Source organism: Rhinatrema bivittatum, chromosome 9, assembly GCF_901001135.1.
Source record: "Rhinatrema bivittatum chromosome 9, aRhiBiv1.1, whole genome shotgun sequence".
Lineage (NCBI taxonomy): Eukaryota > Metazoa > Chordata > Amphibia > Gymnophiona > Rhinatrematidae > Rhinatrema > Rhinatrema bivittatum.
In genome coordinates, this window is record NC_042623.1 from 170,839,539 (window position 1) to 170,852,327 (window position 12,789).

Sequence of the window (12,789 nt, forward strand, 5' to 3'; positions counted from 1 at the left end):
GGGAAAGAATGTTGGCAGGACAATGGACTGGTTAAGATGGAAGTCTGTCATCATCTTTGGTAGGAACTTAGGGTGTATACATAAGACCACCCTGTCATGATAAAACTTAGTACATAAGAACATGCCATACTGGGTCAGACCAAGGGTCCATCAAGCCCAGCATCCTGTTTCCAACAGTGGCCAATCCAGGACATAAGAACATGGCAAACACTAAGGGGCAGACACTAAGGATGGTGGTAGTCCTCAAACACCTGGCAAACACTAAGGGGCAGATTTTAAAAATGGACGCCCGCGCGTACTCCCATCTGTGTGACCGGCGCAAACAAGAGTATGCCGGATTTCAATAGATAATGCGCATAGCCGCGCGTATCCTTTAAAATCTGGGGTCAGCGCGCGCAAGGCTGCACAAAATCGGCAGCCTGCGCACGCCGAGCCGCGCAGCCTGCCTCCGTTCTTTCCACCCCTGCACCTTCACCTCTCTTCCCCTACCCAACCTATCCCCCCAGCCCTATTCAACCCCCCCCCCCCCCACCTTTGTTCAAAAAGCTACACCTGCCCGAGTGTAAGGTGGATAAGCCACAAAGGCCTGGAGCTTGCTGACTCTGTGCGTTGATGTGACTGCCACCAAATATATGACCTTCCAGGTTAGATACTTCAGGTCACAGGTGCATAGCGGCTCAAAAGGAACTTTCATCAGCTGAGCTAACATTATGTTGAGGTCCCAAGACACAGCAGGAGGCCTTAGGGGAGGGTTCAATTGAAACAGATCCTGAATGAATTGTACAACTATGGGCGTACCATCTACACTTTGGTGGTATGTGCCAGTTGCACTGAGATGAACTCTAAGAGAGTTGGTCTTTAAGCTAGCTTCCGATAGGTATAAAAGGTAATCAAGTAGTTTTTGTGTGGGGCAGGATAACGGATCCAGGGCCTTCTGCTCACACCACACAGAAAACCTCCTCCACTTCAGTCCATAGCGGTATATAAACATTTTTAAATAAATAAATAAATCCATACACACATACCCCCAGGCAGGCTCCCATTCACTCCCCTCAGGCAGACTTCCATTCACACACCCACACCCAAGGCAGACTCCCATTTATATACACACGCAGACAGGCAGGCTCCCATGTATACCCACACACCCACACCCAGGTAGGCTCCTAGTCACATACACAGACATCCAGGTAGGCTCCCATTCACATATACAGACACACACCTAGGCAGACTCCCATTCACATATACCCTCCCCCCCCCAGGTAGGGTCCTAGTCACTCAAACACACAAAACACAGACAGGATCCCCATCGGGAGCAGAAGGGGGAAGCCTGTTCTGCTGTTGCTGATCCTTGTATACCTACTCCATAGTGTTCAAAACTCTCAGGGCTAGAATTTCCTCTATGCTGATTGTCTGGAATCTGTGGATTTCTAAGGTAGGTGAGCAGCCAAGTTTTCAGCAGGTAGCCTCTATCACCTGTGCTGCAGAGAAAAATAGATGTTCAGTACAGAGATCAGCATAGAGCACCTGCTAGCCGTATGTGTTTTGATTGCTACAGAGCCTGCACACTTGGAGGAGTGGGAGAACGGGCTTCTTCCTGGTGAGGTTTTTTTTTTCTTTAATTGCCCATGGCATATGTCCACTGGCAGCGGATTCTCGGGCCTCCTCTTTTCAGCCGCTGGTGGGATAGGGTTCACTGGTGGCCTCCCAGGCCTGTTTCTCTTCTCTTTTGCTACTCCCATGGATGTGCATGCCTGGCGTGTCCGCTGTAGCCCTGCAACAGAGTCTCTCTTCTTGGGCCACCAGGCAACTCTGATTGGGTGGGCCTGAGCCTAAAGTGGGTGGGCTGTGGCCCACTCATGGCCACACCACTGAGAGGGATGGGGGGAACCTCATAAAATACAAGATCTGTATCTTTTACACTGTCTTACACAATCATTATGGAGGAAATGTTAATTAGAAATGTTCCTCTATCAAACTTTGTCTTAGAGATTTGGCTGCAGCAGCTGCCGGAATTGATATGTTTGGTACATCAGATTCTGAGTCAGCATCAGAGTCAGCTTATTCTCCAACCTCCTCATCTGGTGCAGGGATCTCTCACTGAGTCGCTAACTTGTGGAGAATACAACAGGCCTCACAGATATGATAGATCTTGTCTGGACTATATAGCAGGACTTCTCGCATCCAGACATCTAAAGCATGTTTTCAGTATGCCAAAGGTCCACTCTATCAGTGATTTAGGGACCTATTATACCTTTGCTCTGCTGGAGTCTGTGGATTTCTAAGGGAGGTGAGCAGCCAAGTTTTCAGCAGGTAGCGTCTATCACCTGTGCCATAGAGAAAAATAGAGGTTCAGTACAGCAGTTATTTTTTATGGAGACAAACAGGCAGTGAAGTACAGCTGCTGAAAGGATGGCCCCCATTTCATGCATGTCTGTCAGTATGACATGGTACACTAGTATATACATCAGGAAGCTCCAGCATAGATCAGAGGTGATGATGTAACTAACAGTGCACATGGTGACCTCTTAGTTGTACACAGAGGAAATGAAGCCCTTAGGGTAAATGAAAGGAGAGGCAAAAAATAGCTAGCTAGCACATCCCAAAGCTACATGATACAATAACATTTGAAGAAGAGAATATAAGAGGATCAGACTTACCTGGAAGCCATGTATCTGGATATTCACCATTCTCAAACTCCTGTACCAGTCCTGATTGTGAGAAGATGTGTGCCTCATGGCAGGATCCTGGATATTTAGCAACAATGTCTGGCATTACAGACTATTTTCATATTCATGGAGTGGAACTTTTTCCTATTCATATAGGCTCTTTCATACTCAAGTTCTGATCTGAATGCCACATGGGTACAGCCTATTGTGCCAGTCATACGGAGGGAAACTGTGCCATGTTATAGAAGTCCAGCATGACTTCCTCTCTCTGCTGTCTAGTGTGTGGAAAAGAAATATAGTCCTTAATTCTTTGGCAAATAACTGTGGCAATGTATGCAATGGAATGTGCTAGTCTGTATTCTACCACTAGTGTCTCCTACAGTAGTTTGAAAACTGCTAGTGGCTAGGAAGTCCAGGCAGTGGTGACTTTTATATGGGACTGGCAGAGCACGACTTCTCTGTGTCCTACTTTTTGGATCCTCTTTCAGAAAGTCACACAAATCCAAGAACATTTGCTTTTTAAACCTGTATCTTATGAATACTTGCTCTTAAGCGAGTTCAAAAAAATTAATTCTGGGTCTGTTCGCCCTTTGTGACTGGTACTTCCTTCCTTTTTTTGCTGTCTTTCCTGCTAATCCCTTCTCCTTTGCATCATTTTGCTTAAATCCACTATATCAGCAGCATCATGTGTCTTTTAAAGGCTGCAAGCAGCAGGGATTGCTGTGATGGCAATGTTAAATGCTGTCTGAAAAGGATATCTGGTTATTTTAAAAGGCCTGTGGCAGCAGACGTCTAAATAGTGGGTCTAAGATTAGCCATTTAGCCAGATATACATCATCTATTGTACGGTAGCAGGAGCTGAATATGTTATTTATCCAGATAACTTTTGGCAACTCCCCTGAAAGGCCTCCTTTTTGTATCTGGCTATATAGCAACGCTCAGCAGAGATATTTGGATAAGTAGTGCCCACTGAAAATGCTATGTAGCTGGATAAGTCATTCTATCTGAATAATTTGAGTTTTTAATCTGGAGAAGTGGCATCTTAAGTTTTGAATATTGTCCTCATTGTATTTTATAAACTGTGCATCTTCTGCAGAACAGTTTATGAAATGCTAGGATTAATCCCAGTGCATCCACTTATGCACACAAAATGCTATTCCACAGAAAAGTTTGAAAGTTAGAGTCTTAAATTCCATTGTTTGAAAGCACAGAAAATTTCCACTGATAAAAAAAGTTCACCTAGCTGAATGAGAAAATTGTTCATCTCAGCCAATGGTGCAGTTTTCTTTTGAAAACAAGATCCAAAGTCAGTAAAGTTTTTGTCTCCTGTACCTTCATTTGAGTCAGGTTCCATACATCCACTGTTTTTTTTCTGTGAAGAAATATTTGCTTATATTACCTTGAGACTACCACTCTTACATTATTGGCCTTTGTTGAAGAACGTCCTGAATAGCTTTTAGTTTCTCAGATTGTGTGTTTCCGAGACACTGTTTTATAAATGGTACAGTACAGTACATAACATGAATATAATAAGGTGGCCAATCATTCTCCATTTAGAGAGATAAACCCACATTCTGGTTTACAAATTCATCCAATCCATTGGATTTCAATAGTGCTTAAAAATACATCCTTCTTTCTCAGCATATACAGTAAGTACCAGAATTCTATGCATAACAACATTTCAACATTGTCTACTCTGGAATATAATAATTATCCTGTTAAAATGTGGAGAACCCACTATTCGCATTGCAACCCAAATGTCCCAGAGTGCAAAATCTTACCTCTGTGTTGTCAAACTTCATGTGATTACACATCACGTTATACTTTTGCCAGATGTTAGGAAACCCGTCAACATACGCTGCTTTAAATGGCCGAGGATAGTGAAATATATGCATTTTTGCTACTGGAAGGGCCACAGTGAGGTTATGATTCTCAACGAAGCGGTACAGGATATTTAGGACGGTACTACCAGCAGTTTTATGCGTCTTCAGGAACATGATGTTTGTCACAGGATGACAAGGAATTGGATTGATATGGGAAATTTCCAGGAGATTCCAGTTTCTGTATAATAATGAGATACATATGAATGAGAGGAGCCAACATTACAGCAGACAGAGATGTATCAGTCTATAAAACAACATCACATATCGTAGGAATGAGAGAAGCTATCATCTATTACTTATTTATCTGTCAATGGAAATCAAAACACTCCCAAGACTTAGTTTAATCTTATGCTATCCAAGAAATTTCATGGATACTTAGAATGGGAGCAGTTTATCCATGCCAAGACCAATTTTATCTGTGACAAGGCATTATTTGGGCTGCCAGTTTTTCTTGCTATGCTCTGATACATGTCAGTAAGGTAGGACTGCCTCATCTACTGAGACTATGCCAGGTTTTTCCACTAACCACTATATCACTGCCAAGTATTCTGACCCAGACCTCTGGAATGTGCCATCAAAACAGTAGACGAAAGACTCCAAGAGAACCCAAAATTTAATTTAATAAGCAAACACCCAGGGCAGTATCCTGATGGTGTTACAAATGTATGTGTTTTCTTTATAACTTTCCATCGTTACTATGACATCTTTCCAGGTCCTCAGAGTCCAGAATGATGGCAAGAACTATTAAGTAATCACAAACATAAAAACCAGCTGATAGGTTTCAAACCGCAGAAATATTTGATCAAGAATTAAGGATGAATTGACAAAAGTACCCGTGTTTTTGCAAAGTCCATGGGTACTTTGCTCCATGGACTTTGTGCCAGTTCTCAAAGGCAAAGTACAGGTACACTTTCCCTTTGATAATTGCCCCAGGAACGAGTACCTGCAGAGATCTGCTTGTGCTGCAGATACCTTTTCCTTGAAAAACAACTTGCATAGTTTTGAAAGAAAGCTTCCCGCAGCTGCTCCTTTCAGAGTGTGTCAGGAGTTGGTGGTGAGAGGAGTTTAGCAAGAGGTTAAAAGAGTTTGGTCAGAAGTTAGAAGAGTTGTATTTCAATTACATGAGTGCTTTGTCTTTGTTTTATTTTTTTTGTTTCTTCACTGCTTACCTTCCCCTTTGTCTACTGTCTTTGCCTGTGTGTCAAAGAAGTGTGAGAGTTTGTGCTATGTCTTGTTTTTCTGTCTGTCATTTTGAGAGTGGAAGAGAGGACTGTGTCTGCATGAGAGGTCTGAGGATGGAGTGTGACAGGAGAGGGTGTTGGGCATGACAGGAGTGTTGATTGGGACCGTTGCCCGTATGACATAGTTAGGGCAAAGGTAGCGCCGGCGCCATTTTGAAGATTGGCAATATGGCCCGCGTGCAGGAGGTTGCTCCCGGACCCCCGCTGTACTTTTGGCAAGTCTTGTGGGGGTCAGGAGGCCCCCCCCCCAGCTGGCCAAAAGTCCCTGGGGGTCCAACGGGGGTCCGGGGGCGATCTCCTGCACGCGTGACGTCGGGAGCCAGGAACCAAAATGGCGCCGGCGCTACCTTTGCCCTGTCACATAAGGGCAAAGGGCCACCGGCGCCATTTCTCTTAACGCAGCGGTGGCCAGAGAGAGAGGGATATCGCGCCGGGACCCCCCCCCCCCACTGGACCCCAGGTAATTTAAAACATTTTGGGGGGGTTCGGGAGGGTGGGGGATTTGTTTTAAAGGTTCGGGGTGGGTTTTAGGGTTTTTTTGGTGTGCTGGTTTTCCCGCCCTCCCCTGATTTACGATTTTTAACCAAAAAAAACCACGACAATCAGATTTCCCTCCCCCCCAGCCAAAATCGATCGTTAATACGATCGATCACACGATTCACACCTCTAATCTTCAGTACCTTTCCATATGAAGAAAATGTCATCTATGATCCGACACCAAATGACAATGTCCTGCCACCACTCAGACATGTAGATTTTCTCACTTTCAAAACATGCCATATACAAATTAGTTGTAGTTGGGACAAGCGGTAAACCCATGGGAATTCCATGGGTTTGTAGATATCACGTCGATTCAAATAAAAAATAATTATTGATTAATTCTAACTCAGCCAATTGCATTATGAGATTGGTTGATATCCTCTGTGCCCCTGGTCTTTGATTCACTGTCAATTGTATCATGTCTAATGCCTGGTCTTGTGATATATTCGTGTACAGGGTGGACACATCCATTAATGTCAACCAATAATGTGTGTGTAGATCCATCGTACAATTTTGTAATTGTAAAAAATGTATCGTGTCCTTTGTGTATGATTGCATGTTTTACAAATGTGGCTGTAAAATCCAGTCAATGAATTTTGCTGATGCTTCAGGTACTGATGAATTGAGAGATGAAATGGGATGGATCGGAGGATTGTCAATGTCCTTATGTATCATTGGTAAGGAATAAATTACAGGTATCCTGGGAGTGAGACCATCAAATTTTTTTTCTCTTTCTCAGTCAATCCAACTGATGACTCAACAATTGATTTTATTGTCTCTACCAATGTCCCCGTCAGATCCTGTGTCAATTTGCGATAATACTTTTCATCAGTAAGATACTGTAACATCACTGTATTATAATCTATTTTGTTTTGTAGAACCACAGTGCCACCTTTATCGGCTGGTCTGATTATTAATTCGGTGGAATTTTCCAATGACTTCAATGCTGTTCTTAAAGATTGTGGCAAATTGTATTGCCACTTGGGATTACTTTTCTCATATGCTGAAAGATCATGTAAGATCATCTATTCAAATGTCTTTATAAATGGATCCATGGGTCCCGGTGGATTCCACCTTGACTGTGGTTGTACAATAGAGATGTCACACGTAGTACCTATCTGCTCTTTGGAAAAAAATAATTTTAAATTCAACTTACGGATTAAACATTGAAGAGATATTCTAGCATCAAATGGTGAGTGTATAGATGTTGGCACAAATGATGAACCATGATCTAATACATCAATTTGATCAGATGTTAATGTTAAAGATGCCAAATTTACCACTGCTGTCCCCTTTTGTTTTGTGTCCTGCTGTTCCTGGTGGGATATCCCGTCTCTTCCGACTCGCCTTGTCGACGTCGACCTCGCTGATGATATGATTGAGCTGTCTTTGTTCCTCATTTGGGTAAAAAACTCCGTTCTTGTTCTTTTGTTTCTGGAGCTATACATTCCATTTCCTCAGATCCGCTGGAATTATCGTCAGACGAGAAATTGAATCTAACTTTTTTCTGTTGATTTTTGGTTCCCCACCAATTATAAACTCTATCGAGTTTATAATCCATCTGATCTCATTTAAATTTACTGATTTTCATCTCTTTAATGCTCTTGATCTGGATCAGACAGACATCCGAGTTTGCCATCCAGGCAGATAAACTTTCTTTCCAACCAGTCCTCAAGACAAAGATTCTTTAAGTTTGAAATTATTTATTGTACAGGTAGATTCTACTTACAATTGTTGCATCTCAAATGTGAGTCCTAAGGTAAAGATCTTTGGTAACTGGAGACAGGGTAGTAGAAGGGAGAAGGAAGCTTCTTGTGTTGCAGGAGTTAATTTATGGTAGAGGTAGGGAGCTTGACAGATATGAGGCTGATTTAGTCTTCAGAAGAAGGCAGTAAAAAAAAGAAGGTAAAAACTCGATCGTTTCAGGAAGCTTTTCATGTGCTGCTGACTTTGGAGCCCTAATGGGCAAGACTGGGCTTTCATCCCGAGCTGCTAAGGTAAACGCCTGCACAAGCTGGGGGCAGGGGGGCAAGGTCCAATGGCAGCGAGCCTAAGAACCATGTGACACAGGGGGAGCATGAAGGACAGTCCCTTGAACCTATAAAGCACCTAGGAAGACTCAAGTTAGATTGAGAGGCATTCGAGCTCTTCCGATATTGAGAGAAAGTGTGTGTGGGGGGGGGGGGGGGGGGGGGAAGCTTCTCTTAAGGGCAAAGGCTCTTCTTAAAGGCAAGGCTCACAAACTTTTATCATGGGTTACAAAAAGTGTTTCAGTATCAAGAATCCTCAGAAGGGAAGAACTGCACTAAACACAGTTAAACTACAGTATATACAGATACAGACATGTACCCACTGCTGGGGACAGAACAGCTCTGTTTAAATTGTTCCAGTGCCGAGGTATGCTCTTGTAACTTCTCTTCAAATTTAATCAGCTCAATATCTCTCTTGATGACCTCCATCTGTTCTTCTATTGATTTCGTTAGCTCACTACTAAATTTCTTAACTTGTCCCACGATAAGCAGTGTCAAATCGAGCGAGCATTTATTAAGTATCGCCATCCAGGTTTGCATGAATTCTTTGTCATCTGTAAATAGCATCGGTTCCTTTTGGATCCGCAATCCTCTAGGAATTATTTGTTGCTTTATATACTCTATCAATGTTGAGCCATGTAATTCTACTCGGATTCGTTTTTTACTAAGTCACACCAACTCATCCCAAGATGAATTGGTTTGAGTGATATCAGAATTGGTTAATTACAATGGTAATGTTTTAATGTCAGCAATGTGTGAATCGTTTTTTGACGATTTAAAATATCGTCCGATATATTTTAAATCGTCAAAAATCGTTAGAAGCAAGATACAATAGGAATTCCCCCGATTTATCGTCAAAAATCGTAAATCGGGGGAAGGGGGAGGGGAAGGGGGAGGGCGGAAAAACCGGCACACTAAAACAACCCTAAAACCCACCCCGACCCTTTAAAATAAATCCCCCACCCTCCCGAACTCCCCCAAAATGCCTTAAATTACCTGGGGTCCAGAGCGGGGGTCCTGGTATGATCTTTTACTCTCGGGCCTGCGGTGCATTGTAGAAATGGCGCCGGCGCTACCTTTGCCCTGTCATATGACAGGTCAAAGGTAGCGCCGGCGCCATTTTGTTTTTTGTCCCCCGACGGCAGGAGCGTAGGAGGTCGTTCCCGGACCCCCGCTGGACCCCCAGGGACTTTTGGCCAGCTTGGGGGGGGGCCTCCTGACCCCCACAAGACTTGCCAAAAGTCCAGCGGGGGTCCGGGAGCGATCTCCTACACTCCTGACGTCGTTTTGCCGTACAAAATGGCGCCGGCCATACATCGTATGGCCGGCGCCAATTTGTACAGCAAAACGATTCGAGTCGAATTCGAGTCGAATCGTGTTGCCGTACGGCTGGCGCCATTTTGCGCAAAATGGCGCCGGCCGTACGGCAAAACGATTCGAGTGCAGGAGGTCACTCCCGGACCCCCGCTGGACTTTTGGCAAGTCTTGTGGGGGTCAGGAGGCCCCCCCAAGCTGGCCAAAAGTCCCTGGGGGTCTGGGAGCGACCTCCTGCACTCGAATCATTTTGCCGTACGGCCGGCGCCATTTTTAAACCTCTACAATTAAGTATCTTTTTTTTAATTCTTTCTTTAAAAAATAATCTACCAACCAAAACTATGAAAAAACAAAAACTTTAAGGAGAGAGAAGGAAGGTTTCATACAATTCTCTGTCTCACTACATCCAGTAGTGTATACCATATAATCATTAACCAACCTGCCTGTCTCACCTTCTCCAGCTAAGTGAGTTCCTCTTGCTGTTCTCGGACGACCCATCGCTGTTCCTGCTTATGGTCTCTGCTGCTGCTACTACGTATTCTCTACTGCAACATCATGGAGTGAGTACAAGACCTGCTCTACACTACTGCTTCCATCTTGCTGTGTGGATCCTTGGGTTACCCCGCTCTGTGGACCATTACCAGATCCATGCTGTCCTGTGCCAGTTGCCAACATCTATCTCTGGCCTACCCTGCACTGCAGACCACTACCGGAGCTACCTTGCACAAGGTCTGCCAGAAGCAAGTATTCCCCGGGTTACCCCGCTCTGCGGACCACTACCGGAGAATCCATCCCAGGCCTTCCTACTCCAGGACTGAGTTTACAAACCTGCTCCTTGGGGTCTCCTTGCTGTATAATAAATATTCTCTGACTCCTGTGTCCATCACTGCTGAGACCCTGCCTGTCATGGAGAGTCCCCACAGGGCTTCTCCCTGTGGGTGGAGTCAGCTCTTTCCATGACACAAGGGCTCACAAACCAAGTTCAAACATAACAGATTGCTAACTCCATGGACCCAGCTCAGCTCTCAGCCTTTGTTGTGACCGTCGCTGCCCGACGTCTCCACTACGCCCACCTTACCTCTTTAGCGACATCCTCTTTGCTTGATGGAAGTTTGGCCATCGTGGCGTCATCTTGTCGACCTCCTCCGGCTTCTCCAGACCGGCTAGACGCTGCTAACCGCCATGTTTCCCAGAAGCCTAAGGGCTCACACTTGGCGCGGCCCCGTCTCAAGTACCAGCAGTGGTGCGAACCTCAGGGGCATCCCCCTGAGATGATGTCATCCTCACCGGATACTTAAGGTCTCTGAATTCACTAACTAATCGAGTTAGCAATGGAACGGAAAGGAAAGGTTTACCTAGCTTCCTCCAGGTATCACTGCGGATGGGATTCGCTCCCCGCATACCTTGTTACTCTGCCTCCTCGGACTTTACCAGAGGTCCCTGCTCCTCAGGGGCCTCGCTCTCTCTCTTGTTTTTTAGATCACAGTCTGGAATCGGTACTTGCTCCTTGAGGGCCCATGTTCCCGGACTTGCAACTGAATACCACTTCTTCCAGGAAGTCTTCACCGCCTACAACACCAGTAAGTTACCATCTCTCTCAGAGCATTCCCTGGAACCAGGTACTCGCTCCTCAAGGGCCTAATTCATTTCCAGCTCCTGGGCTGCTTCTAAGAGACTATTGTGTGAGTGTTACCATCAAGGTTCTGTTCCTGAACTCTGCATACCGTACCTACTCACTATATTCAGTTTCTCTACAGCTCAGTTATCCAGGATCGCTGTTCCAGTATCTGAGGGACTACAGCCCAGCCGGGTGCTTCCAGCTCACTACTGCCACCTCTGGTGGTTCAATATACTGTTTAATAAAAGAACTAGTGTGTGTCTGTCTCCAAACTCTGAGCCTGATCGGTGGTCCCTCTCGGGATCTTCCCCCGGGGCATGGTCATCTGCCACCAGCCCAAGGATCCACCCACAACTATCTCAAACACTAACAGATTGCTAACTGCATGGATCCGGCACAACTCAATGCCTTGCAGGCCATACCCGGCCTTGCCCTGCGCATTGTGGAGCAACAAGACACCTTGGAGAAATTTACTTCAGCGTTTCATCAGCTACACACACAGAAGGTTCAAGGCACAGCTTCCAACCATGAAGGTCAGTTACAGGAGGTAGCTCTAAAGACTGTTGTACCACTGGTGTCTCCAATCTGCTTTTCTGGAGAAATCCAGAAGACCTGGAGCTTCTTAAACCAGTGCTGCATGCATTTTGTTTTACAGCCATCTTTATTTCCTACGGCTCTCTCCAAGACTACCTACATCCTTTTCTACTTGGATGGTAGGGCCTCGTCTTGGGCATCTACCTTGTGGGAATACAAGGACTCCATTTTGCAGGACATAGAAGGATTTATTAACTTGTTTAAATCCGTTTTCGATGACCCTGCTCGAACTTCTGTAGCTGGTTCTGCTTTGGTTGAATTAAAGCAAGGCAACAGATCATTGGCTGAATTTGCCATAGAGTTCAAAACTCTTGCGGTGGAACTCCGCTGGGACCCCAAATGTCTCACGACTCTCTTTTGCAGAGGCCTGGATATCTATTTAAAGGACGAGCTGGCTGCTCGCAAAACAGCTGACTCACTGGACGAATTAGTAACCTTGGTCACTCGGATCGATCACTGGCTCTGGGAGAAGGTGAAGGAACTCCGGCCTAAGGTGTTACCTGGGTTGAAACAGGCTAGTGCTATATCTGCACCTCGGATGGTTCTAGTAATCCCTGCTGCTGATAAAGATGAACCGATGCAACTTGGTCATGGACGTTTGACTTCCAAAGAGAGAAGACTTCGGAAAAAGCGCGGCCTTTGCATGTATTGTGGTCAGCCCGGCCATGATGTCTCTACATGCTCCATTCGTATGGAAAACGGATGGGCCTAAGTCCTGCAGGAGGACTGTTCTTAGGCCATACTGCGCCCTCTCCTCCACTCTCTCTCCCAGTCTCCTTGACCTACAGACCAGTCACGGTTCAGACTCCTGCCCTGGTGGATTCAGGGGCAGGAGGCAACTTCATTCTCAGACGTCTAGTGGAATACATGAGGATTCCCCTCATCAAATTGAAAGATTCACTA

At 45.2% G+C, this 12,789-nt stretch overlaps 1 protein-coding gene across 3 annotated transcripts in view; it reads right to left on the reverse strand.

Annotated features, from left to right (window-relative positions):
- Positions 1-12,789, reverse strand: part of LOC115099245 (galactose-3-O-sulfotransferase 2-like) — a 94,853-nt gene that overhangs the window by 25,317 nt on the left and 56,747 nt on the right. The window contains exons 3-7 of one of the 3 annotated variants that reach the window (XM_029616726.1): positions 4,448-4,727; positions 3,999-4,038; positions 2,658-2,744; positions 2,252-2,324; positions 1,361-1,478 (exon numbers count right to left, since the gene is read on the reverse strand). In XM_029616726.1, the coding sequence (XP_029472586.1) occupies positions 1,361-1,478; positions 2,252-2,324; positions 2,658-2,744; positions 3,999-4,038; positions 4,448-4,727 (598 nt within the window). Of the gene's footprint in view, positions 1-1,360; positions 1,479-2,251; positions 2,325-2,657; positions 2,745-3,905; positions 4,039-4,447; positions 4,728-12,789 lie in introns of all 3 variants that reach the window. The other 2 variants (XM_029616725.1, XM_029616724.1) reach the window with 2 other exon arrangements.